The sequence below is a fragment of the Aplidium turbinatum genome, chromosome 3, assembly GCF_918807975.1.
Source record: "Aplidium turbinatum chromosome 3, kaAplTurb1.1, whole genome shotgun sequence".
Classification (NCBI taxonomy): domain Eukaryota; kingdom Metazoa; phylum Chordata; class Ascidiacea; order Aplousobranchia; family Polyclinidae; genus Aplidium; species Aplidium turbinatum.
This window is the reverse complement of record NC_137474.1, coordinates 46,257,896-46,283,701: the sequence shown is the minus strand read 5'-3', so window position 1 is coordinate 46,283,701 and position 25,806 is coordinate 46,257,896. Positions and strand designations below refer to the sequence as shown.

Sequence of the window (25,806 nt, the reverse complement as noted above, 5' to 3'; positions counted from 1 at the left end):
AAAAAACGAACTTTGTTTCATTTTCCATCTATAAAGTATAGCCTAACTATTGCTCTCCATCATCCAGACAATGGCAGTGGATACTACAAACCCTAATCGCGTAGCATCGCGTCATTAACAAACAGTCGTGCGACATATTGTGACCGTTCTTGGTATTGCTGGAATCAAAATGTGTTTAAATTTTTAAAATTCACATAAACTTTGTTTTTACAAAGTTGAAATATATTTGATGAAAAATAAATTTTAAGCTCTCGCACAATACGAAAAGACATCAAATCATTTTTGATCTTTTTGCTTATTTTGGAAGCATTTCGCCATTTTGTTTGTAAGCCTTCAAATCGTTGTCAATCATAACTTTTCTCATAAACTTCTGAACAAGAAAATTTGGTTGTGAACTATTGATGTTAAAAGTCAAATAAAATAATGAATTTTCTTTGCGATGTCTATGAATTCCAAATCCTTCTAATCGCGGTCGAGTGTTTGACAATGAGCTGAGCTTTCCAAGCCAGCGACAAGTCAGGGCGCCAGACTCCGAGTCCCGCCCCACAAAGCCACTTGTGTCGTCACAATGCTGCCATGTGAATTTACTCAAATTAAATTTCAAAGCAAAAATATTTAATCATCAAAACTTGTCTGTAAAATACTCGAATTTGATGAAAGTTCATACTGCGGATGAATGAATCACGTGACCAAAACAAATCTTCAGCGACTTTTATGATGAAACAATGAAATAAGTTTTTGAACAAAAGCAAAAGGCAAGAAGCGCCACATTGTTTTCTATTTCTGGCACAAGGTCTTCAGAGTCATGCTTGTTAAAGATCAGTCAGTAGGTTTTCAGTTGTCGTTGTATATTAACAAAGTGTGTAGGATTTGCGTCACTACAAAAGGTATTCCAGAGGTTAACACGCCATGGCAAACATCAACGAGAAAGTAGGTTTCGTTCCACAGGAAAGTGATCATAGATAAACTCTACTTTTGTTTGGTTTAAAAAAAATTTAACATTTTTCGGAAAAATCTCAAATGACTGACAACTTTTTAGCATATTGCAATGCCTCTTCCAACCGACCTGTCTAATTAACTTTGAATGGAAGTCAGAATAAAATATTTATGACGTTTTTGTGCAGTGAAGCTTGAAATAACTACCTTAGTTTGAGCAACGCAACTAAATGGAGCACGGCATCCCCGCCACAATAAGAAGGTTGGCAATTTTCTTCCCTGCCGTACTAGAATCTTTAGTCGCTTTCCCTCCAATTATCTAGGTAATTTTAATAAACAACCTCTTGTTCAAAAAAAAAAGTACAAGATTATCGTGTTTACTGAAGCGAATCGAGGTCAATCCTTGGGTCAAATTTCCACACAAGTACTTGCTCATTTCGTTTGCTCCAGTTTGTTGAAGATTCAAAAGCAATTATGAAATATTTCCCTTACTCACAAACTCACAAAACAATTGAAAGCTACGAAACGTCAAAAGATGTAATATCAACACCACGTCGTGGAGCTCTCTGTAGCCTCACTACATCGAAAAAAGAATCGAAAATATTGAGCAAAAAATTATAAAAGTTCACAGTTTGGTCAATTGGTGAGTACAAAATATCAAGGTAAAGTAACCAACTCATAGACCTGCAAAACCTTTCCCAAACTACTTAAACAACGTAGTTTTGATGTGATGTGATTGCTTTGTGGTGTTACAAATGTAAATATTTCTAACCTTGAAATATCATCTGGTATTGTTATGAGCAGCAGCGTTGGCAGGAGATCCGGGGAATACATTTGGATCCGCAGGGATGATTTTAGGGGCTTGTAACGTTTTCAAGGGCTTGGAAACTTGAAAAAAAAAACTTTTTTGTTGGATCTAGTGCGTTTTTTATAGAAGCGCTTTAATTTGGGGCCCAAAGCATTGGTACCGAGCACGAATTATTCTTTCAATAATTGTGAGCATTTTGTTAAGAACAAGTCTTTCTGATTACGACTTAACTATCCTCTAAAACGCATTGTTTGAAACATACGATTGTTTGCAAACAAACTCGCAATACCATCCCACATCAAATTCCGACCACCCATTGGCTACTGATCCAGTGATCCTTTACCCTTTTTTGTTGTAAATTGTGACGTAATAATACTTCGCATAGAAATCCAGTCCGAATATCAGGACAATGTTGCCACAGCACTGCCTTGTTCTGTTATTGCTTTGCAGTAGACCACGTAGAGAAGTAATTTCTTTTGAGCATTCTGCGGTAAAGTTCCTTAACAATTAAAAGTTTTTAAAGAGAACGAGTTCTTGTGAGTTTAAATAAAACTGAAAACGAAACACACTTGGCATTTGTCTACCAAGAAACATTTCTTAACGTCTTTTCAAAGTGGCATCATTTTTGTTTAGAGAAAAGTTTTGAACAGTTTTGTTGATAAAGAATTTTATTGAAACATTATTTTTATTGGTATTTGCTGTTCTTAATCTGAGGTCTATTTTGTTGTGGTTTTGTTTAGTTTTTTTTTCTGAATTGTTTTTGGTTTAGAAGGAGATAGTCATTTCCCTTTTCTTTTAAAGTGCAGCACTTTAAACCTGTGATAGCGATTATACACCTGTGCGAAATTCATTTTTTGCGATTCTATGGCAGCAAATTTGTTAAAGAAAATTAAGTTAGAAATAACATGTTTGAAGCTTTCAAAAAAGTGTGTGTCAAGCAGATTGCTTTTTATGGAAACACATTTTCTAAACCAAATATATTCACTGTTCAAGTATTTTTCAAAGCCTTAAAACTTTAAATTACGTCCAGGGGTTTTCCAAATAGCATACATTTGAACTGGCTTTAAATAAAAAATTTTTTGCGATAAACAAATTGTCTATTCATCGGCTTCACTTGGTCGCAACGCCAAACAAATCCTTTAATCCCAACTTGAACTTGGGTAGATTTTCGTTGTCTTTCAGAATCTAAATAGCTAATTTTTTTCCTTTGACAATTATGAGTTAAAAATGTCGACGTCTTTAACATGTGATTATGACGTCATATAAGGTCAAAAGTCTGCTGGGAACTCTTGCACAAGAGGTTGGGTTTTACTTTAAATATTTACCAGATTGAAACCAGGGGGATATGTGATGCTTTACACATCGTTGAACTGGATTAGGTGAAACCTTTATATTGATGAAGCTTTTATGAATTTCCACTAGGAATAGAATCATCGTCGATTAACGTTTAAAACACGTAGCAAAGTGGTTAATTCTAACAAAAAATATTAAATTTTAAAGATGATTTCCCAACTTAGACCACCCTCTCTTTTGAGCGCAATAATGCATAAAAATGATTATATCAGAGCTGGTGCGCCCACATACGACGAAAATATCCATGGATTAGTTCCGCTAAACAACGCAAAGTGTTCGTCAGCATTGACAAATCTTTTTCATAGAATAGTGTAATACTGTACCTTCCTTTTGTGTAATTACAAGTCAGTAGGGCTTGCTTTAAAACTACGTGTATCTATCTCCTAATACCTGCTAGTCATCGCCAAACACTGATACCCAATTACAATAGCGCTCTGAAATTTGTAAACCATTAAAAGTCAATGAAATCAGTAGCTATTATCAAAGCAACAGCCTGTTTCTTAGCTTCCTTTCCTTCCCGTCCACTTAATCTAAATCTTTAACCACCGGGTATAAGCCTGGATACGACAAACAAACAAACAACCAATCAGAAGGTCCTAAAAACATGAAAAAGAAAAAACCGGTAATATTAAGTTGTTATTGCAAAGTACAGATGAAAACTTTTGGCTACATGAATACATAAAATACCGTTAAATTAATTATCAGTCTGACTGTCTGGTAACAGCTTATTATTGCAGCATTGCGTCAGCATAGGCTATAGGATAGGCCTTCTGAATGTCTGGCCATCGTATGAATCTCAAAGGTTCATACGACCGTTACGTACGACAGTAGGCGACACAGTAACGTACGTTGTTGTGCTTCATTACGACTCATTGGAACATTGCCACAAACTGTTTCCATCATCAGCGGCTTTCAAATTGCTCGGAGATGTCATTTTGTAAAATCTAAACACAACGTGACAATTACTGCAATGCAGTGTTTGTGGGTTCTTTAAACATAAAAATTCAACATAAACATAGAACAACGATACCGCAACTTGAGAAAAAATATACAGTTCTTTTCTTTTAATGTTTTTTTCTCGATGTTTGTAGTAAGTGCAGCCATGGGGTGCAGCAATTATAGACCGCATGTTGGTCATCCAGACCCTGATAAGAAGACATTGCACTGGTTGCAGCGATTGGAAGATGTTGCCTGAATTCAGAGGCGTGCGCAGAAATTTTTCATGTTGGAGGGGTTTGAAAAGAAATTGTATGTGACCAATTTTACCAACTCTTACTTCACGGCAAAAGCGAAAGGAGGCTATGCCTAAGATAGATTACAAAACGTAGACTTGTCATTGTATTGCTGATGAAGGCAACGAGATGGTCGAGAAAGCTTCACTAACATTACTGATTTTTTGTTAAAAAATTGTTGATTTAGTGGGCAATGGAAATATGCAATGTAAATCATGAATACAATTCATCAGAACTTGGCCAGTCTTATGGAGTACAAAGACGTTTTTTTGTTTGAGTTACATTAAGATTGCATTTTGTAGTAAAAAGGAATTTTAAATACTTGTTGTAATGCTTTGCTTTTACTTTGCGACAGAAGCAGGTTGGTTAAAGGTGATAAAAATCTCTACAAATCCTATGATTAATTATTATTTATTTATCCAAAGAAACCAAATGTTGACATACGTTGTGTCCTGTTTGAAACATCTCTAAGTGAAAGCAGTCAGTTTACCTTAGAATAAACACTTTTTAGGCAATCCCACGCATTTTACTTTTTGTTGCCGCTTTCTACCTTATAGGCTAAGATGTTCATTCATTAGCATTTCATATTTCTTTCAGCGCACAAAGAAACCAAATTGCTATGATCTCGAAATCAAAGAAAATAAAAGAATTTTAACCAAATTTTAAAAACATTTCAACGTAACATAAAAGTTGTTCATGCTGGCCAATCAAACGGTGGAAACTGTTGCCTTCTAAAAAACAGACCATCAGCGAAAAGCAGACCGGTTATTCAATCGGGTGGTTATAACCTGTTCTCACACTAGCCTTTTCTTTTCAAGCAGCCTCACTAAACTTGTATACGCAAGCAAACAATGTAGAGATTTTCACACCAGCTACTCAACTTTCCTTTTTTTTTGCAGGTAACTTCTTGGCTATAATTGCTGTATGATGACACATACACGTGCTTACTAAACTCAATTTTCACAAAAACTATAAGTAAGTTGCGTTGATGAAGGAAAAGAGAGACGATGACGCATAAAACCGTAATAAGCAATAAAACAATACAAAATTTTCAATTAAAAAAAATTCTTGAAATATTTTTTAAACAAACTGGAACTTGGTAAAGAAATGTTCAGAGTTCAAACCCTCACCGTCCGGTTGGCTTGTCGTTGTTGTCTCACTCAATCCACTCTTCCGCGAATAAGAACTATGGAACTTCAATGTAAATGAAGTTTCTATATTTCTTACCTTCCAAAATTGTTCATATCATTCCATGTACTCCTCAATCTTAACTGCCACCAAAGATTGTTCTCATTAACAGTCGAAACATGGAAGTTGCTTTGGAGTTGGAGCCTTAGGTCAGGCTAGGGTAAAAGCTTAGAACCTTAGATGAACCTTTTAAGTGATATTTGTTTTGCCGTGATTGATTGTGAAAGCTAACCTGCTGTCATCCGATGTTGACATTTGCACAATTACCTAATCTCTTAATTCTTTATAAACTCCCTTCATTTTTGTTCTGTCATTTGTTTTTAGTACTTCTTCTGGCACTTCCCCACTTCTGGCATGCTTTGCATTCCCGTAATTTCTTTGCTATTGTCAAAATATTTCATTTCTGTCGTTTTTTATTCATTTGCCTTGCACCATCCCAGGCAACATTAAATTTTCCAACGAGTTGCTTCTTGCTATATGTCCGAAATATCTTAATTTTCTGAGGTTAATATTGTTAATCAGACTCCAGTCATCGTCTTTTGTTGTGTAACAAATTTATTTGTTTTTCGTTCCATCCAGCTGATACGTAATAGCCTCCTGTGATACCACGTTTCAAAACTTTTTTATCTTTTAACTGTCACGTTTTTGCATGTCCAAGTTTCACATCCATATGTAGCGATTGCAATTGGGAAAACGAGAGTTCGCAGCAATCGTAATCAACATTTTCAGCTTCTTCAAATTGTGATGTGGAGAATAAGTTTTGTGAAACATCCTCATAATGTCGCTAGTAAGCCATTGTAATAGGCCGCCACTAGAGGCAAAGTAGAGCCAATGCGATTATTGCAAAAGGTATTTTCAGTCAATAACTGAGCAGCAGATACGAACGAGTTCACGCTTCGGCACCGCGCGAGACGCGACAGCGGTGGCAGTCTGAGCGAGTGGAGTTGAACTTTGAGGCAACCTTGGCTCAGTGAGTGAGTTGTGTTGATGCGGTCAAAGTTGTGTTGTTTCAAATGTTTAATTCAAATTAAAAATTCATTTTACTAAAAACGATTTTCATGTTGACGTGAAAAAACGTTGGAAAGGTTGACAGGAAAGCAGTAGTTCTTAGGCATGCCTGTCAGTTATCCCAGCTGTGGTGTATGCATGTAAGGTATGTGCTCTGTGGTGTGAGATGTGTCAAGCTTAACTCTGTAATCATTCACCAATTGCAGACGCAATAATTGAGTTAATTGACCTCAGTCTTACCCAATAGAATATGGTTAACAACTGGATAAAAACTATTTTATGTCTTGTGCAACAGGCGAGGACTATTTACTTTTAAAAGAGATTAGTAGGTAAGACACCAACTTTTATGTGGCATTTTAAACTTTAACCATTTAAGCAAGGCAATAGAAGGACTTGTAGTTTTAGATGTAATCAAACCTCACTTTTGAGTTCCAGTTCACAGGGGAGTGCAGGAGATAATTTTAAACCCAGGCCCGGTGAAATTTTTGGAGCTCTCAACGGCCCTGTCGAACTCTCAATTCAAAATACAGTATTTGCTACAGAAGTGCCAAACACCAATCTATAGGCATCCTGTGGAATGAACTAGCTGCTTTCCAAAACGATGGAGTGCTAAATGACTTAGCCTCTGGGTAATTTAAACTCTGGAATACTTAACGCTTTTTCGATCGGCTGGAATTATTTCTATTCAAACATTTTTTTTCACTTTGAAAACAAATTTTCTTTTGAAAGAAATAATTGTCTAAAAAATGCATTAAAGCAAACAACATGTAAGCCAAGTTAAAGTCTGAATTTTTTTAATTTTTATTTTATTTAATATTAAAAGTAGTCTCCAGTCACCATGGAAACCCCGCATGACACCTGTAGAGTGATGGGACATGTTTGTTTGTTTGTTTATATTCGTTGTTATTGCTTTGAGTATTTCAATCGCATGGAATTCATAGTCTTTATGTGATCATAATGCTTTCTAGTTAATCGGGGACTTTAAGAAAATTTTGTCAATCATCATAAAATGCATCAATTTTTGTAGCTTTGCGATTATTGATTTTCTGCTTTCTTTCTTCCTTTTACGGAAACTATTTTTTGCAGAAATGACCCGATGATTTTAATTTGCAAAAAGATTATAAAAAAATTTCACTCGCACTTGGCAATATTAAATTCAAAACAATATAGTCCAAATATCCATCATTGTAATCTTTTAAAACGTTTTCCGATTAAAATTATTCCATCGCTGATTAAATCTGAATCAACATCGTGGATTGCAGCCGCGGCGCGTTTGATAGACGGCAGGCGCATTGTTAATTGCCATCCGCGTTCGCCAGGCAAGCAGCAGTTGAAAAGAAAAAGGTGATAAGCGACATCAACGCTCGATGCCTCCTGCAGCAAGTCATCATTCCATACAAGCATCGGATAGAAAAAGGTCGCGCGACATCGCGATGATAACAAAGCATTGTAAGAAAGCTTAGGAAGCTATAAACTTAATGTTTGAGCATTAAGTGATAAGTGAGCAGTGAGACTTTAAGACAAGGAGATTTCGAAACTACAAATTGTGTCTCTGAAGAAAGTTGACTGAATCGTTTAACGTTGTTGTTCAAAGCATTTCAGAAATTTTCTGTTCGAGATTTGTTGAATCCTAATTGCCATTTCAGATACATTATTTAATAAAGAAAAATAGTAAACACAATTGCTTGTCAAACTGTGGCTTCCCAGATTTCTTTTCGGACATTTAAAGAAAAGAATTTCATCTGGAAGAGAAACAATCGAACAAAGAGCAGATAGTGATCTAACAATGGAATATCGAGCCGATAATTTCCTGTCGCCCGCAGCGGCCGCCGCGGTGGCCGCTCACCAGCCCTATCATTCCTACCTCAGCCAGGCCGGGTCTTCTTATAACTATTCCCATTATCATAACGGAGCATACATAAGTGGCATGGCAAGAGTGTCCCCTTCGTCTTCACCCACTACCAACTCCTCCTCATTTTTCGGGGGCTCTTCCGCGACCCAATACACTCCTCCGTCTATGACGTCAACATCGCCGTTTTCAGCTGGATCGCTACGATACGCGGGAAAGTTATCAACGGGAGTTTCGAAGTTTAATCCACCATCAGGCAATATGTCTCCAATATATCCAGGAAGCGGTCTTGCATCCTTAGTCGCCTCTGGATCAACCTATCCATCCCATAAAACCTTCCGGGAAGAAACTGGGACTCATGATTCATCTCAACCACAATCCAGCGACAAAGAAGATAATAAAAACTATTATGATGAAATAAGCAAAAAGAACAAAAATCTTTCCACTAAGGCAGACGAAATAGAATGTCACAGTTCTCCTTCACCAAGAAAAAGTGTCGATTCTGCAAATTCATCAACTGAAGGTAAATAATCAACCTCGGCCGTGTTTTAATGCTGTAGTCCCGCCCACGTTCCGATTAACAACCGATATGATTTTTACAAAATGGCGGGCTTCATAGGTGTCACAAGCACAATGGGTTCATGCACACCAAAAGCATACTCTTGCATGAAATATTTTAATACTAGTGTTTTTAACAAGCTGCTGTTTCTTCCATCTAAAATTTATTTTGAACCTCTTATAGACAGAAAGGCCACGTCAGCAATATTAGGGCAGGCGTTTCAGAATTTGTGAATAATTTCATGAATAGCAAACTAGACACGGCCGCTCTCTAAATCCAGTTCCAAGATAAAATTTGAATATCACCGATAGACTTCGTATACACAGCAACAATGGTTGTTCTGCCAAAAAAGCAGAACAAGAAGTGAAATTAAAGTGACGTCATAAAGCTTATTGGCCGAATACGTGTAGATGTTTTCAGTCATTGTCTTCAATGTTTGTTTATTTCTAAACTGAAACATTTTGTCAACAAACTAACCTAAACGCGATCCATCGGTTATTATGGTTGCCGATTGAATAATTACATTATAAAGCATGAAACTTACGTAATGGACATGATTGAAATTCACACCATCCAATTCATTTTTGAGAACAAAACAGACATGGTATTCAAGTCAAGGACAAAATAACAAATAAAAAACATAATGGAACAAATTAATTTTTTATATTTTTGGCGTAACAAGTAACACATTTTGCCAATCAATTGCTTCTTGAGATGATGGGGTTTGTAACGCGTTCGTTCTCATAACGCGATTCATAGTTTGAAGCTCTTCAGGGATTTTTTGCTCCTCTACCTCCCTCTAAAAGGATCTGGAGCCAGTTTAAACACTTGCTTACTTAACTTTTCACGCACCATGACATTATGTCATCACCATGACGTCATGCGCTGGCTGGTTCAACAAGCCCCGCCTGGTTGAAGAAACAGCGCGATAGACAAGTGGCTCGATGTTGTGGAATTGATTTTAAATCGCAAAATACAACAAAATGTCTTGAATTTTTGATTTCAGAAAAATCTCGGTGAATACAACGAAAGTTTTTGTATCTGTGGTTCATGTTCGTGAACTTTTGAAACGATTTTAAGATTTAAAACTTTTCAATTATCAACATCGCTCCCACCAAGTCAACAATAATTATTCTTAAAAGACAATGATTCCATCGCGTCATCACTGAAGTTATTTTGTTAGAAATGATGATTTGAATATTGCCGCCAGTTCGTCTTATTGAGATTAACTAAAAGTCATGTTTACAAACTAAATGCATTTCTTGCCGCCCGAAAGCACAAGCCATTTGGCAATTAATCGACCTAAAATATTATCGTAATATTTTCGACCAAGCATCTAATTCGTAAAAGCAATGTTACGACACGTTCTCGCGATGTAGAGAAGACAAATTGTTAATACAAAGAATTTTATAATCACGTTTTTCTGTCTTCTAGTTGTTCTTTTCCATTACCAGTGCCTGCGACATTTTCTTACATTTTTGTTAAAAGATTAGAAACGTTTCTTTGCAGAAGTTCAAAAGATTTACGATCCATCTCTCTACATTATTTGCTAATCCCTCTAAGACCGCGGGTGCAGACGCAAGCTCTTAGTCACCACTGCAGTAATCTTGACTCTTCCATTATTACGACACAAAGCCTCGTTGCAGGCTGGATGCAGTTGAGCTGTCGCTGAGGTGTAGAAACAACAGAAGGATATGAAAAAAGTTGTAAAAAAAAAAAATGTTAAAATTTCGAAGCGTTTTAACGAATTTTCATTGTGTTTAATTTACCATTGTTGTTTACCCTTCAGCCAGGAGGTCAGAATGAGCATGAATGCTAAAAATATATTGCTAGCAAAGTTGCCAAGTTATTGTTTACAATTTTCCAAAAAAGCAATCTTCGTTAAATAAAAGCAATATATATAAACAATTAGAAACTATAAAGTTATATTTGAATGTGAGGCTCAGTTCGTGTGAAGCATTTCCTTTTGCTGTTGATGAGCTGCAAGCAAAAAGCGGAAGGTATACAACGAGCAAAGGGTTCAACCTTTTTATCAGAGAAAGATCAAAATGAATTAAGAGATAAAAATATAGTCCAGTGAAACAAACTTTGATGCCATGACTGTTGAATTACAACGATTCGTTATTTTGAATTTCCTTCCGGGTCTCTTATTGGATCTCTTGTTGCCTGTTGATTAGATCTTAATCTATGAGATCACAATTAAAAAAGTAATTGAATTTTACAACTAGACAAGGTAAATCACCTTGTACTTTGCACAGCACTTTTAAAACATTAATTGATTACCTTGTACTTTGCACAGCACTTTTAAAACATTAATTGAATCAGTCAGCTTCGGCAGTTTTTGTAATATTTCGATGAAGCTTTTACCGACAGCTTTAATTTCTTGAAAAGTCAGTAAAAAAGTAAACAATTTTTCTTTTATTTACAGCAATGTTTAATGTTTTACTGAGTGGCCCAAGAAAGCCTTCCAATTTCCATGGCTTACTGAGGTCGGGCTTATACAGATAAAATTACCATCCGTTTAATACCAACCGCGTTATTTAAGATATACCGATAGGTTGCAAGTGTTGTAGGTCAAACTGGAGGCAAATAGCCGCATTAAGATATTGTTTTGGATTATCGCAATTTCCTAGCTTGTTTTTCCCTAAACCTTTCCACCTGATCTTGAGGTTCAACCTTCTACAATGTCAAGATATTCGAGATGAAAGTCTGGGTTTTTATTTGCAGTTTTTCTGTTACCACCTCACTTTTAAAACGCTTATCTTGCTAAGAGGCGGGCACACTTAAATCCTGTGACTTTGTACCAAAGCAAAAATGTAGTAACATAACGAAACCAAACATATAGTGTAATAGTACGACTGCAATATTAATCGATCATTTGTGCATCTAAACAAAGAAACATATTCACTATCCTTCGACCTCAGTGACAAGAAATTTACCCTTTAGACCTTGTGTTTTTGCCACCTGAATAAGTGGCTGTTTGCCCTTATTGAGAAGGGGTTGTTATAGCTGTAAATATTCGGGAAAAATTGTCTTGTCTTCGGTACGATATTATATGACTGTCTTTTAAACAATATAAAAAACTTGTAAAAACCATCGAAGAATAATTGAATTGAACTAAGATTGAAACGCTTGTGGCCCCAACGTGCATCGCGACTCTGATAGAACTTGTTCTTTGAGAGAACAACAATACTAGACAGACAACTTTCTTGGTGTAAAACTGAAAACAAAATTTTCAAGCTGGATTTGTTGCATAATCTTTATTGGGACATTCATGTTTTCAGTTTTATTATCTTATGATATTTCTAAAGTCAAAAGTATTTCTTTATATTAATTTCTTTAATCTTCCTTTCAAGTTGAAGTCAACACCTTAATTTCGAAGGAAGTGTCAGGTAGCCTATCTTGCTCTCGGAACTAAACGCGGATAATCTTCTTACCGTGTTCGTGTTTCGTTGCTGATTACGCGCGATACCGGTTGCCATAGAAAGAATTCTTTTTTAACAACTGTTATTTGTCAAATAATAATCGCATGTCAACAATAAATTATTTTAAAGTTGTTGATAAAAAATAGCAAAAGAGCAATTGTTTGAAATTTTATTGTCAACCCCCAATCTTGAAAGTTAATTATACTTGATAGATTTTCTATAAATTTACAGTGGACTTTACAGTACACCATCATTACAACAACTTTGATATTGCTTTCTTACATCACAAGACATTGTTGATTGATACAATGTGTATAAGTTTGTCCACAATCACACTACAATCATGTTTGTGGTTTAGATTGTGACCGCATCAAGGCAACATGGAAGTGTACTGTGTCTCACAATATAATTATGATGTCATCTGCTTTACAGAAATCATGGACAAACAAACCAATGAGTTTAAATTGCTGACTGTGTCTAACGGGGGATCTCCTAGTGGGGAGGGAGAAAGCAAAAAAGATGGGGAGGAAAAGAAATCAAGCGCTGAGAACCACAGCAATGAGGAAGGAAGCACGGAAGGCGAGGAAAAGAACAAAAGACGCCAACGAAGACAACGAACACATTTTTCTTCAACACAATTGAACGAGCTTGAAGCGCTATTTGCAAGAAACAGGTGAGAAACGACTTGCCTTGATAATAAAAGGAAACTGTGATATCCATGAGCGCCTTGATACAAATTATTTGCTTTCGCCAATTGCTGAACCAATATCGGAATTATAAACTTCCTGAAAGCTTTTCCATTTCATGAGATAAACACTTACTATTGTCAAAATGTTTTGACGTAGATACCCGGATATGACGATGCGAGAGGAAATATCGAACTGGACTCATCTAACCGAACCCCGCGTCAGGGTAAGTTGCTATGATTGCCATCAGTCCGCTGGATCTTCTGAATAAAATCTGAAAACTTATTTTGCAAAAATTATCCCATTAATTTTATTGCAGATATTCCAGTGGCGTGACATCATAGGCGCAGGAAGTTGTTTTAAAAATGAGCTAACAAGAGTATGATGTCATATGATATTGCGAGTATAACGCCATGTTTAATACTAATTCGAGATTAACACAAACATGACACGAGAAAGGGGTTTATATCTAAGATGTTGATCGACATCAAAACACGACTGATTGTCCAGGTGTGGAGCGAACATGTGATGAAGTTTGCAGATGCCATCATTGTGCAGCCACTCAGCTGCCTGCAAGTCACACACCAATACACAAAACCGTCTCTGAATGACATCACGAGTGCAATTATTGTCACAAGATACGACCTTATGACCTGTCGTTTGTTGTGACGTCATAATTGATAACAATAAAATTGGTTAAATAATCAGAGATGGTGACTATGTGCAGCAATTTGTTCTGTAATAATGTTGCCTCGTAAATCACGCGGTGTGGAAAAGCGCAGCACGTCGCAGCTTCGATCGTGGTTGCAGGCAATGACGCGTTGCTCGAGAACTTCAATAATCATTTCTGTTCATTGCAGGTTTGGTTCAAGAACAGGCGCGCGAAGTGGAGGAAGAAGGAACGAAACAATTTGAATGATTTTAAAGGATTCGGTCAGTTCAATGGTTTCATGAACCCCTACGACGAATCGCTATACCCTGGATACCCATACAACAACTGGGCTTCAAAGATGACTGCCGGAAACTCTTTGGGGTCCAAAACCGGGTTTCCGTGGGGTCTGAACACTGCCCTATCACCTCTAACCAGCCAAACTTTGGGTTTCCCCACGGGCAATGCCATGCAAAGCAGCATCGCTAACAACTCTGTTATGCCATCAATGGGTAACGGATTGTCCAGCCTGCGTCCAAGTGGGTCTGTTAACCCAACCGGGGCTTGCCATTACAACCCCACAGGGTCACCCTACATGTATGGGGGAGGAGCAGATGCTTGTTCGTCATCTATAACGTCGCTGCGCATAAAAGCAAAACAGCATGCGCCCCCGTACATCCCTTATCCTTCAGTAAGAGACCCATCTACATTGTCAGCTTGCCAGTATGCCCCTTAGATCAACTTACCCATTTAACTACTAGACAAGTTTCTAAACCCGCCGTATCAACTGTTCATCCAGCCCCAAGAAAACAACTATTGTCAGTGTTTTGTTCCGCCACGCGTCATAGTTGCATGTGTTATGGCCCAAATGTGACGTGATATTGCTTTACAATCAGTGTAAAATCCGTTTTCAATTTTTACGTTTGAAGCGTAACGAAGTATTTTTACATGAAACTGATGTTATTTAACGTGAATATTACGTTTTGATGGTTGAATCATGAACCGAACGTTCATGGATAGTTCAAAACTAAAACAATCCAAACCCACGTGCAGTGGCAATCAACGTCGTGTTCAAGTTCCATCATTTATTATCGATTTGTAGTTCAACTAGTTGCCGACGCAGTTGAACATTTACACGACTGAATGATTATGATATTTTGTGTCGTTGTTAATATGTTTACCGTTGAATCTATGTTCCAGTAACAAAGGGAGTTTTTTTTACCATTGTCTAAATATTTAGCAAAATAGAAAACTCCCATAGTAACTCGTTCCACGGATATCACAGGCATCCATAACCATAACCAAAATGCACATAGGATGAATAAATGCTTCCCATGTGTATTCAAGCCCTCGACTGAACACTTTCGGCTTTTAAAAATTTGAAGCGTTTGTTTCTCAGGGCCCAAATAACTCTACTCTGGTAAAACTTAAATCTTGTTTGTTGCTTAAAAATATTTTTTATTCCTGAATCAACCTTACGATGATAAAAGTTGTTTTTTTTAACCGGAAAGAATTTAAACCACAATAAATTTCAGTTGTTACAGTATCGATGCATTTCAAATCGATTTTTCGGTTATAGGCAAATTGTTCGTAAGCAATTGTTCGTAAAGCAATTGTTCGTAAAACAATTGTTCGTAAAACAATTCTTCGTAAACTGTTTTTCGTAAAAGGAAATCCGTAAAATAATTCTTCGTAAAGCATTTTTTCGTATACATCAAATTTTAACTGCATGCACGAAAAAATGCTTTAGGAAGATTGTTTTACGAACAATTGCTTACGAACAATTGCTTTACGAACAATTGCTTACGAACAATTTGTCGGACACCGATTTTTCGTGTTGTTTTTACAAGTCCTCGCCACACAAGACACACAACACTGCCCCATGTTTGAAACTGAGTTTGGAGATCAGTAAGAGCAAGTCTCCTACATGGAACTTTCCCCAAACATGCTCTGCTGTCTATTAACCACAAGTTCATTGAAGGCTCCAATGATACAATTCTTGCTCACATTTTAACAGCACCTTCCTCTGTACATAGAAACATATATAAGAAGCATAATGTGTTACTCTGATATCATGTTATTCTATGACGTGATAGATGTGTGTTATCGTATATTTTTTAATCGTGTCCAACTTGTGACGTATCACGAAAATAAATATTTTATCAAAAGTGAATGTTCTTCAGAATCTGATTTCATTTTATTAAACTAACTGGTTTCGTCAAGACAACAGTTTGCATTTCTTCGTTAGTTTAATGTTGCCAAATAGAAAAAAATATCTTTGAGATTAATCCTGTTTGATTTCATGGAGGTTAGAATTGATAACCTGAAGTGCAGCTTTCCCGTGGTAATAACTACTGTTTGAAACGAAGCCAAGGCAGCAAATTTAGCGTCGAAACGAAATCTTTTTATCACAAAGAAACCGCGGTTCATCAGTGAATCAGTTTCGAGTTTATTTCATAATTGTCAAACGACCTCGCTTGAGCAAACCGCCATGCCAATCGTCATTTGGCTTTCATTCAGCATTGTGACGTCATAAATCAACGGAGCCAGACACGAAAGTGAAAAAAGGGAATCATGGAAGTTGTTGGTTTCATCATCCAGTCGCTTCCTCGTGGTGGGTGGTATCCATCATGGCAGAGAGATCGTGTTCGAATCCCACCGGACACTTCTGCCACCTTGGGCGCGAGTATCCTGACAACGTCAACAAACACGATGAGCCGATATTCCTCCGCCGTCGCTGAAACTTCATATCTCTTCAGGGAAAACATGACGTCTGTCACAATTGAACATTCTCAGCTCGAGATTAAACGTCAGCAAACATCAAATCAACGCAAATTCGATGTAAATTTGTTCAATTAGTTACAATCAGCGTGAGGAGCAAGCGACGTGATTTGCAGGAAATTCAAGGCAAGTTCAGGAATTGAATTAAAATCAGACCTCATTGAAATAAAATGATGCGTTTCCTGTAGAAAACTAGCTAGGAAGTGATAGCTGGGAGCAAGCAGACTGGTCACATTAGGTCAAAAGATCCTTGCAAATAACAGATGGGATCGCCAAAAGACCTTAACAGTTGTAAAGCGACGAAAACCAAACCATAACAGTCAACTATAAGGGGCCGAGGTTTGAATACAGGTCAAGTCATGCTAAGGCTTTGTAATGGCCTCCAATTTAATGAGAAAAAGTTACAAAATGTGGTTAAATTGATTTAGATTTGAGCGGCGCTGCAGCCATTCAAAGAAAGTATCATCTAAGGTTGATGTAGTGGAGGGCATGCGGAAGTGTTAATCATGAAAAACAAATAACAATATGTTCTTCTGGTTTGCATAGAACAGAGACAGAGCGGTTGTGGGATAAGTGTTCAAACATTTTGTTTCTAGTTCTTGCTAATTTTTTTTTTCATTTGGATCATTTTGTTTCAAGTTTGTTTCACACAAATAATTCATAACGTTTCTACTACATCGCATGACGTACAATGGACAACAAGATTGGTCAAGTGGAGAATTAGTAAACTTTGTCCAACCTGCACCTAGTCAACGCTACGTGAGACAATGGTTTTAATGGACGTTTTCTGCGAGACAGTCTCTCAGCTGAAAGCTTTTGGAAATTCAACAATTTATGATTATTTTCATGAGCTAAGCAAAATCCCGACGCTTCTCATAACAGAAAACTGTTCTAATTCTTTTGAATTAAAATATTCGAAGGTTCTTTTAGGATATTTCATTTCTTTTGAAAACATGAAGCGTTTGGTCTATTGTGGTAATTCTGTCGCTCTGTGTACAATTTATGGATAAACAAGAGGTACTGAGGTTTTTAATTTGATTAACTTAACTATAAAATTTTGGCAAGCATTGTAATCTGATGAGAAACGCACGAATGCATTCTCAAACGTTTGTGGCAGCGATGCGTTCATTGCTGGTGACGTTTCATCCAATACACAACGTCGTCTGTGACGTCACCGCTGTATGCTGTGTGTCGATTTCGTGTCATCATTGTCAACACACTCGTCAGGGGTGACGCAGGCAGTTATGCGAAAAGCTAATTTTAAAAAATTCAGTTTTAGCGACAGACTTTCAAAGGCGTCTGGGCTGCATGTGTATTGCTTGTTGATTTATGGCCGGTACCTTCAATGGTTATGGCCGGTACCTGACATGTTTGGTACTTCAATGTTGTTTCTGATCAAGGCAAGTTTTTCTGAGTGAGCACCAGCATGGCATGTGTTGGGATGATAGCAACAAGCTCCTTCAATTGTTTAACTTTGTTTTTGCGGAAGGTCTACAAAAGTTCGGAATCTGGCAACAGGTTCTAGAATCCAAAAAGTGCCATTGAGCCATGCGATTGGAGAGTAATCGTGTGTGTAGCTTTTTTTTTAATTACATGAAATCAACTTACAATCTAGTAGCTTCTGTTTCTATTCTTTCAACTTCATAACTTGCTGGTCCAAAGGTCCCGTGTTCGATACTACACGCGGCTTCATTGTGTTATTGACGAAAACTGTTGCACTCGATCGATCGGCACGTGACCAACTAGACAACGCGAACTGGTCATGTATGACAGCCGACGTTGTCTTTGTTCTAGAGAAGCATAAAATTTGCGTCACATTAGAATTTCACAATGTTTTATCTAATGTTTAACTTTAAAGGTATCCATCTAATGTTCAAAAGTATTTTGATGATGTAAAGAAACCGAACTTTATTGACTTTTTTCAAGCAACTTCTGGCAGAAGTGATTCTATTTGAATAAAGCAATCATGGTGGACAAAGGTTTTTATTAAATTTAGACTTGTTGTTTTCAGAGGCGATGTTTTACTTGTTTGGTTTTTACCATCAAGTTTATTATTGCTCTAAAAATGTGGTTTCACTCCTCTGAACAATGGAGACGCGGTAAGATGAGCAACTGCTGCTCCATGGAGCCACTGCATCTTTTTCATCCAGCAAGAGGTATTCAGATTAAAATTGTTGCTTTTAATCAATCACAAGCGTTTCGGATACTTGAACGCAAATGCTGCATGTTTGGAGGTTAAGATAGAAAATGACTCCGTCTATTTCATCGGAGTAACGCTATTCTAACGTACAATTGCACAAAAATGCCTTATTTTTTGTAGAAACGAACATTAGATCCAACTTGAGCAGCGCAGTGTCAAGGACTGTTTACACTTTGACCTCTGTCGGAATTAGCGAGGGATGTTAGTCGCGATTCACTGGAAGCACATTTCCTCAATCTCGAGATTAACTTCAACAAAGCCTCGTTGACTCCAAATCACCTGACCTGGTCGCTATGACATCACAAGTGGTACACCGCTTACCATTGTGACCAAATGCTAATTTTATGACTCTACCTTCGAAAATACTGAAAGTGACATGAGACTGTTCACTGAGCATCTCATTCAAAAGCAGAATATATTCCTCAGGTAAAATTGAAGCCAAATTATCACAAAGTGTTTTAAATGATGATTTTTATGCCACACGAAATTATATCGAGAAACTTTTAGAAAATTTTTGATTTTGGGCATTTACATTTTATTACATTTTCATGTTGGACTTAAAATAAGAAACTTCCTTACAACTGCTTTAAGTGACTTCTCATGCGGGTCACTGGAATCGAACCAAAAACCTCTGTACTGCTCAATCAACATGCGCAGAGCCAACAAAAGAGTTATTTCTTACAATTTTTATTTAACGCCAGTACTGTAGATGGGTGTTTCCTCACATTTGATGAACAACAAAAACGTATTTTCCAAAATACAACCACAGCAAACATCAAATTTATAATGTGCGCTTAGTCGTTTTACGTGCTGAGGTTCAACAACTGATATCGATTGGGTGAAAGTAAAACTGAAAAAAAAAATTTAGAAAAAGTTGACTGTTTGATAAGTTTTCAACTTGGCAAATTTCTACTTGCACACGCATTGGTTCCGAAGAGCGTCAAGCCATTTTACTTCGATCTTATGTCAACAGACGTTGATGACAAACTTGTAAAACCATTTTGAAACAAAGCTGATTTTGTAGTTCACCGAATCGCCTGCTGCATCCATATCATTGGTTCGACAGAATTCCGAAACATTTTTTCGTGGTAACTAAACAACATGTTAGTACAAGCTGTAGATGTAAATATTTTGTTGACTCCTTTGAACCTCGCATTGCGTGTAAACAAACCATAACAAACACAATTATATTCCGCTCTAGTTTACTGTGACGTCACAAGGGCATCAAACAAAAGGGCATGGCCAGGTAGATGGATGAGGAGCTCTTAAAGTCAAAAGTTCATCATGAGATTCCACCATCAAACGTACCAAAAAGAATGGCCGCAGACATCGAGGTGCTTGGTCTAAGCTATCCGGATATCAATTGACCGGTGAAGTAAAACAATGTCTCATTTCATATCTGAAACTATATTGTCTGATCACAATGCATGAGTATTGTTGCAACACATTCGGAAGTTGATATTTGTGATTGAAAAATGTTTCCAAACTTGTAATTTTCACCAATTCCTAGCATTTCATTCTCCTCAGGTATTTCCATTCTCAGCGTCTCAAACTTTGGCATCATGTTCTTTTATTGTACAAGAAACCTATTTCTCAAATAGTTTGATAGTTGTATAGTTCAGTTTTTAACTTGTTATCAGCAGAGATACCGTGGGTGGAGTTTAGCGACAAATTTTGGTTGATACAGTTTTGTAAGCCGAAAATACGAACTTTTTATTGGTAATTGTTCACTTGGGGATTATCAAATTTATCTCTGTTTGAGTTTTTAAACTCAAACTGGTTCCAGTTAGGTTTTATAATTAGGTGCTGCTTGGGTTAGTCCCGCCAAGCATGCATGGTGACATCACACAAGGCCGCAGGTTTCTGCTAGGCGTTGTTGCGTCATTATCTAGCAAAGAAACAAAATGGCGGCCGTGGCGGATTCTATGAGAAAGCAACATAGTCAATTTAGCGAAATGTTATTCAATTTAGGCGCAAGAGTGAAGTTCAGTTTAAAATATTGTGCAAGGTAGTCCTACGTTTCTAAGTTAGTACAACGTCTGCAGACGACTGATTTGCTGTTTGAGAAGTTCCATACTAACAAGCATGGTTAGAATGTCTGAGCAAAAGAACTTCTTTCCTTGGAGGGTTAGCACATTATGATGTTATACATTTCATAACTTCACAAAACTGAACTTGATTACGTTTTTTATTGTCTTTAAATACTTCTACATAGAATAGACATTGAATCTACTTGGTCTGTTTCATACAAACAGTTTATTTATCAGATACTACAGTACGTGTGAACTGAGTGAAACGATAAATGACATTGCTTTTAAGTAAAAACACAGTTTTTGTTGTTAAAAATAAAATTGTGGATTCTGTTTCTAGATTGTTCTTTTAAAATAAGCTTTAGGAAGAAGCTCACTTGAAGATTATTTTTTCGGTATTTGCAGTTAAGTCTCGATAAGATAAATTTTTCGGTTTCCAAACGATCACTTCAGCCATTTAACGCAACTGCCTATGACGTCATGAATCGCAGCGCACTCAATTGTTCGTTGCTGAATGTTGAGGCTGTAGCCTCCGTACACTCGAAGCCTGAACACAGAGAAGCGCCCGACATTGGTCAATTAGCAAAGTGATTTCACAGTTGATTATAAGCCTGCGTTGCGACGAAATGTTTAGCTTTCGCATATTTTATTAATTAACTTTCCGATTTTAAACTATGGTACTTTACAAATAGTTGCAGTTAAGATCTTTAAGGGAACAACGAAAAGGCGTTTAGCAACATAACCCCAATGCAGTGCAGGATCACTTTTTAGTTTGAAGTAGACACGATTGTGTATTGCGCTCGAGTAAGTAGAGCAGAAGCTTCAATGCATTCGGTGGAGCTGGTGCAGCGACGTTGTCGACTTAGACAGGAGCCAGGAACAGACAAGCAACAAATTCAAACAAGGATTTGATACTTTATTATAGTTTAATAAGATTGTTTTAACTAGTCAAAGCAAATTTGCAGTTGTAAAAGTAATTTTTTGTTTTTTAACGTTTCTCTGATGCAAAAACAACTGACAGGTTGTGTATCAACCATTATCAAACTGTGACGCAATAAACATGCGATTCAATTTATTTTGAGTTGAAATTGAAAGAAATGTTTGTGGCTCATAACAGCTTTCTGGGCCAAAAATCCCGAGATAACTTCATTATTTTATCTTTATTTCATCTTACCTGTGGTGCTTCTTACATGTTGATAACAAATTGCTTTGTTTGTTTTGATTTTCAGCAAAGTTCATTCAATTTTGTAGGTTTCAATGTTAACAAAAAAAGGTAAAATATAAAATTATGTTGTAGAAGTTTTGTTCAGAGACATGATTCATAAATGTGAAACTTGTAAGTTATTTGTGAAGTGCAAAGTCTGAATTTGATATTCTGTAAAAAAAATCCATCTATGTGAAATTAATTCTACCATTCCCTTTATGACCATAATTATGATTATCATCATCAAAAGAATTGGATTTGTGTTAATGTGATACAGTTACTAAATACTGTAGTATACACAACCAATTAGAATATTTGTGTTTTTTGTGACTAGCTTTTAGACACTTCTTTCAACAACAATCATTCTGTGGATGGTCAATGATTTATTTGATTTTTAATAATTTCTTCTCTTATGCTTGGCAACTATCACTCCGTACTAAAATGATGATAATAACCATCAAATGTACATTGAAATTATGATTATTTATTGCAACTTGAGATACTCTTCGAGATGAAGATAGAATGCTCAGATGATAGCTATGGATGTTGGTTTATTTTTAAGCATATGATTATTAAACTGTTGCATTATTACTACGATATTTTAAATGTCGTAGTTTGATTATATGTCTGTTCTTACAGTGTCTGTCGTTTGTCTTTACAAGATGGTGATTAAAATGATGAAATGTAAAACTTCCACCTGGAATTGATTATGTGTGTTAAGATAGTGATCCAGTGCTGATCGGGCTTCAGTTTCCTCCTCCCAGCTTAAAACTTTTTATTCTACACACTACCATGCAACATTGTAAGACAGATACACAGCAGTCCACACCTGAGCTTAGATGGAGAAATAGAAACAACAATATATTGTTGGTGACCTGTGGCAAGAACTTATCCTTTTGTAGTAGGCCTAATATTTTCTAAATTGCTTCAACGTAATTTGTCTTTATTAAAACATTGAAATTATAGACTACTCGGTTGTCAAGTACAAATGGCCACATTGGAGTGTTGGGCCGATTGGGCCATGCTGATATGTGCTGCTGTTCATTTCTAAGCCACTGCAGAGCAAAACACTGGCTTTGAGTACAAAATATGTTCGTTCAATAAATTTACCTTGCTGTGTGGGCAAGAAGTTCATGAGTAGAATTAGCATTGAACATGTCCACCAGGGTAAAGTGGAACCAGTTAGTTGCCCAAAGCCTCACGGTTACAATGAACTGAGGATTAGGGAATGAACCTCACAATAGGGTCAGTTATATGGTCCCAATAAACCACTCAGATTTCGCTTATCCTTAAAAGTCGTCTTTTAAAACGTTTTAAACTTTTAATTATCTCTATAAACACTTAGTTTCTTTACATTTGTAATCCTATCAAAAGTTTTCCTGTTACATTTGGATTAAGCTCCAGCGGAAAGGATTAACACCATGTACATCTTCCGTTTATGTTGAACTCCTGTGGTTTTCTATGTAATCCCATCATCTCAGGCTGAGTCCATGAATAGAACAGCTGGAGATATGTAATCCTTTTATGCTGTCACAGCTTGAATTGCTTATGCCCTAGCCACGTGACTTTTGTCTTCAACCCATGTAGGCTACATGCTGCTATGATAGGATTTAACATTTCTATTATAAGGACATTTGGTCGTAACAATATCTGGTAATACAAATTCTAAATTTTTTCCAATACTTCTTCAAGCTTTTCATGTCTGGGTCTAAAAGAATCCAATTTTTGCACGTCACCAAACCACCTTCTAAGCCTAAACCAAACAAGGATAGTGATGTTCTGCAACAAAAAATCTACTCTAGTATACGACAAGCATCTTTTTCACACGCCATACATTCGATCTGAACATACAGTAAAATAAACACAAGTTCAATAACTTCAACTACATTTCAAAACAAACAAACTAGGTATTATAGATATGATGCAACTAGTTTAAAAAGTTTGTGTTTCTCCCTTCAAAGCAAATAACTTTCTGATTTTCATCCCAACTGATTTTGTCTGCACCAGCGCAGGGTGGCTAACTCTTTCCGTGCAGAAACTGTTTCTACTCCCACTTTTTCCATCCCATTCTGTCCATCACATCTTGCTTTTTCAATCTGACCTGATCTTCCTCATTCTTCACCTGTTCTATCTATGTTTTGTTTTGGACGTCCGCGTTTCCTCCTCCCATTTACTTTCAAATTCAATGCCCATTGAAGAAAACTTTTTCCCTTCCAAAAATTTCTTTACTACATGCCCAAATCATCTTACTCCATGTTCCCTTGCAGCTGGTCTATAGTCTCCCTCACCTCTAGCTTATCTATCAGTTCTTCAGTCTTTTTCTTCCTTTTGGATATTACCCCACTCATTACTCTTACAATTCCCCTTCCCGTTCTTTTCAGAACTGCCAGTTTACTCTCTCTTAGTATCCGTGTCTAGCTACCGTGCAATGTTACAGGTTACACACAAATCTTACAGAAATTTAAAACTTTTAATTTTGTTTTACTCTTTTCTATTCAGCAAGGGAGATACTTTTTGAGGTTTTTAAGAATTCTTTTATGTTAACTCATCATTGAAAATGTGTAGTTTATTGAACTGTAGTATAGATGTGTAGATAGAAAAACATTTTTGCAAGGAGGGTGGGAAATAGATATAATCACTGAAGATGAACTTAGGTGAAATGATCTACAATTAAGAAGTAAGTACAAATTAAGAAGTCTTTATCAAGGTAAGAGGCACAGTTGGTTAATATATTGCTAAACTCTTTTTGATGGCTATTGTGTTTTTATTTGATGTTAGAATAAAATACTTTCTTGTGAAATCTAGAAAGCATCGCATTTTCTGATTTCTACTTTTCGTTTATGAATGTGTATTTTTGTGACTTTGACACCAAGTGAGCAACGCCATTGAAAAACAAACAGTAAAGAAATCGGTTTTATATTTGACATGTTTTGTTTGGATCAATATTGGTGCTCTTTTAAGTTTGTGCAGTTTTATAACCAGAGTGAACGTTTCAAACTTGTGCTTGGTTGATTGTACAAACGATGAGTGGTGCAAAGTTGCCACGTGGCAAGTACTGCAGCTTCGTATTTCCCCAAATGGTCTGCTGGTTAGTTTTTGTGTGGATGAGTGGTGCAGTCGTTCTTTGCGCTTAAATAAGCAATTTAGCCATCGTCGTTTCGGTGCTTGCACTTTGCCTGTTTCTTAAAAGGCGTAGAAAAACCTAAACGCGATTTTTCGTGGCTTGCCATTAAGGCTAAAGCTGAATACGCAGCAACATATGCTGATAGGTTGCTGTTGTTGTCTTGGCATTATTAAAACATAAAAATTTTTATGACATCATATTAAATGCATTGTTACGTCGCAGAAGTGCTTGCTGGTAATGAGCGCGCAGCTTCTAACAGGCCCGAAAGTTAATCCCTTGATTTTCTAATGGGCTAATTTGCAACAGAGAGACACTCTGCCGAGGGAACTAGCTTGGGAAACTAATCACGTATTCCACAATCTTTGAACATGCAAAATTTTTTTTGTTAAAACTCGTAAATCTATTTAAGCCCCGCCTCCGAGCGGTAAGTAGGAATTTCTTGGAAATCAAAGACAGGAAGACAAATCTGATTAATTGAACCAAATGTCGCTTTTCTGGTTTGCTTTCGAATGAAATTATTCAATAAAATTAAACCCTGGTTCTCCAGCAAGATGGCTGAGTACCGATTGTTTCTGGTGTGACAAAACAAAAGTTGCGCTTGTCATCGTCACACAAAACAGCAAACTTTATTTTGAAAAAACTATAGCTTTTAAAAGTTTTATGATCGTTCATAACAAGAACTTCACTGGCTGGCCCAACTCTAAAATAAAGTTTCCAACTCAGACTTAAAGAACAGTGCACGTGACACAATAGCAAGAGAAAGGGGTCACACAG

General features: G+C 36.7%; 1 protein-coding gene across 1 annotated transcript; it reads left to right on the top strand.

The window, feature by feature from the left end:
• Positions 1-8,311: 8,311 nt before the first annotated feature.
• Positions 8,312-15,873, top strand: LOC145766356 (uncharacterized). Its single transcript, XM_082578051.1, has 4 exons — positions 8,312-8,897; positions 12,791-13,031; positions 13,204-13,270; positions 13,905-15,873. Exons 1-4 carry the CDS (start codon positions 8,312-8,314, stop codon positions 14,427-14,429), a joined length of 1,419 nt encoding a protein of 472 aa, XP_082434177.1. The 3' UTR covers positions 14,430-15,873.
• Positions 15,874-25,806: the final 9,933 nt, after the last annotated feature.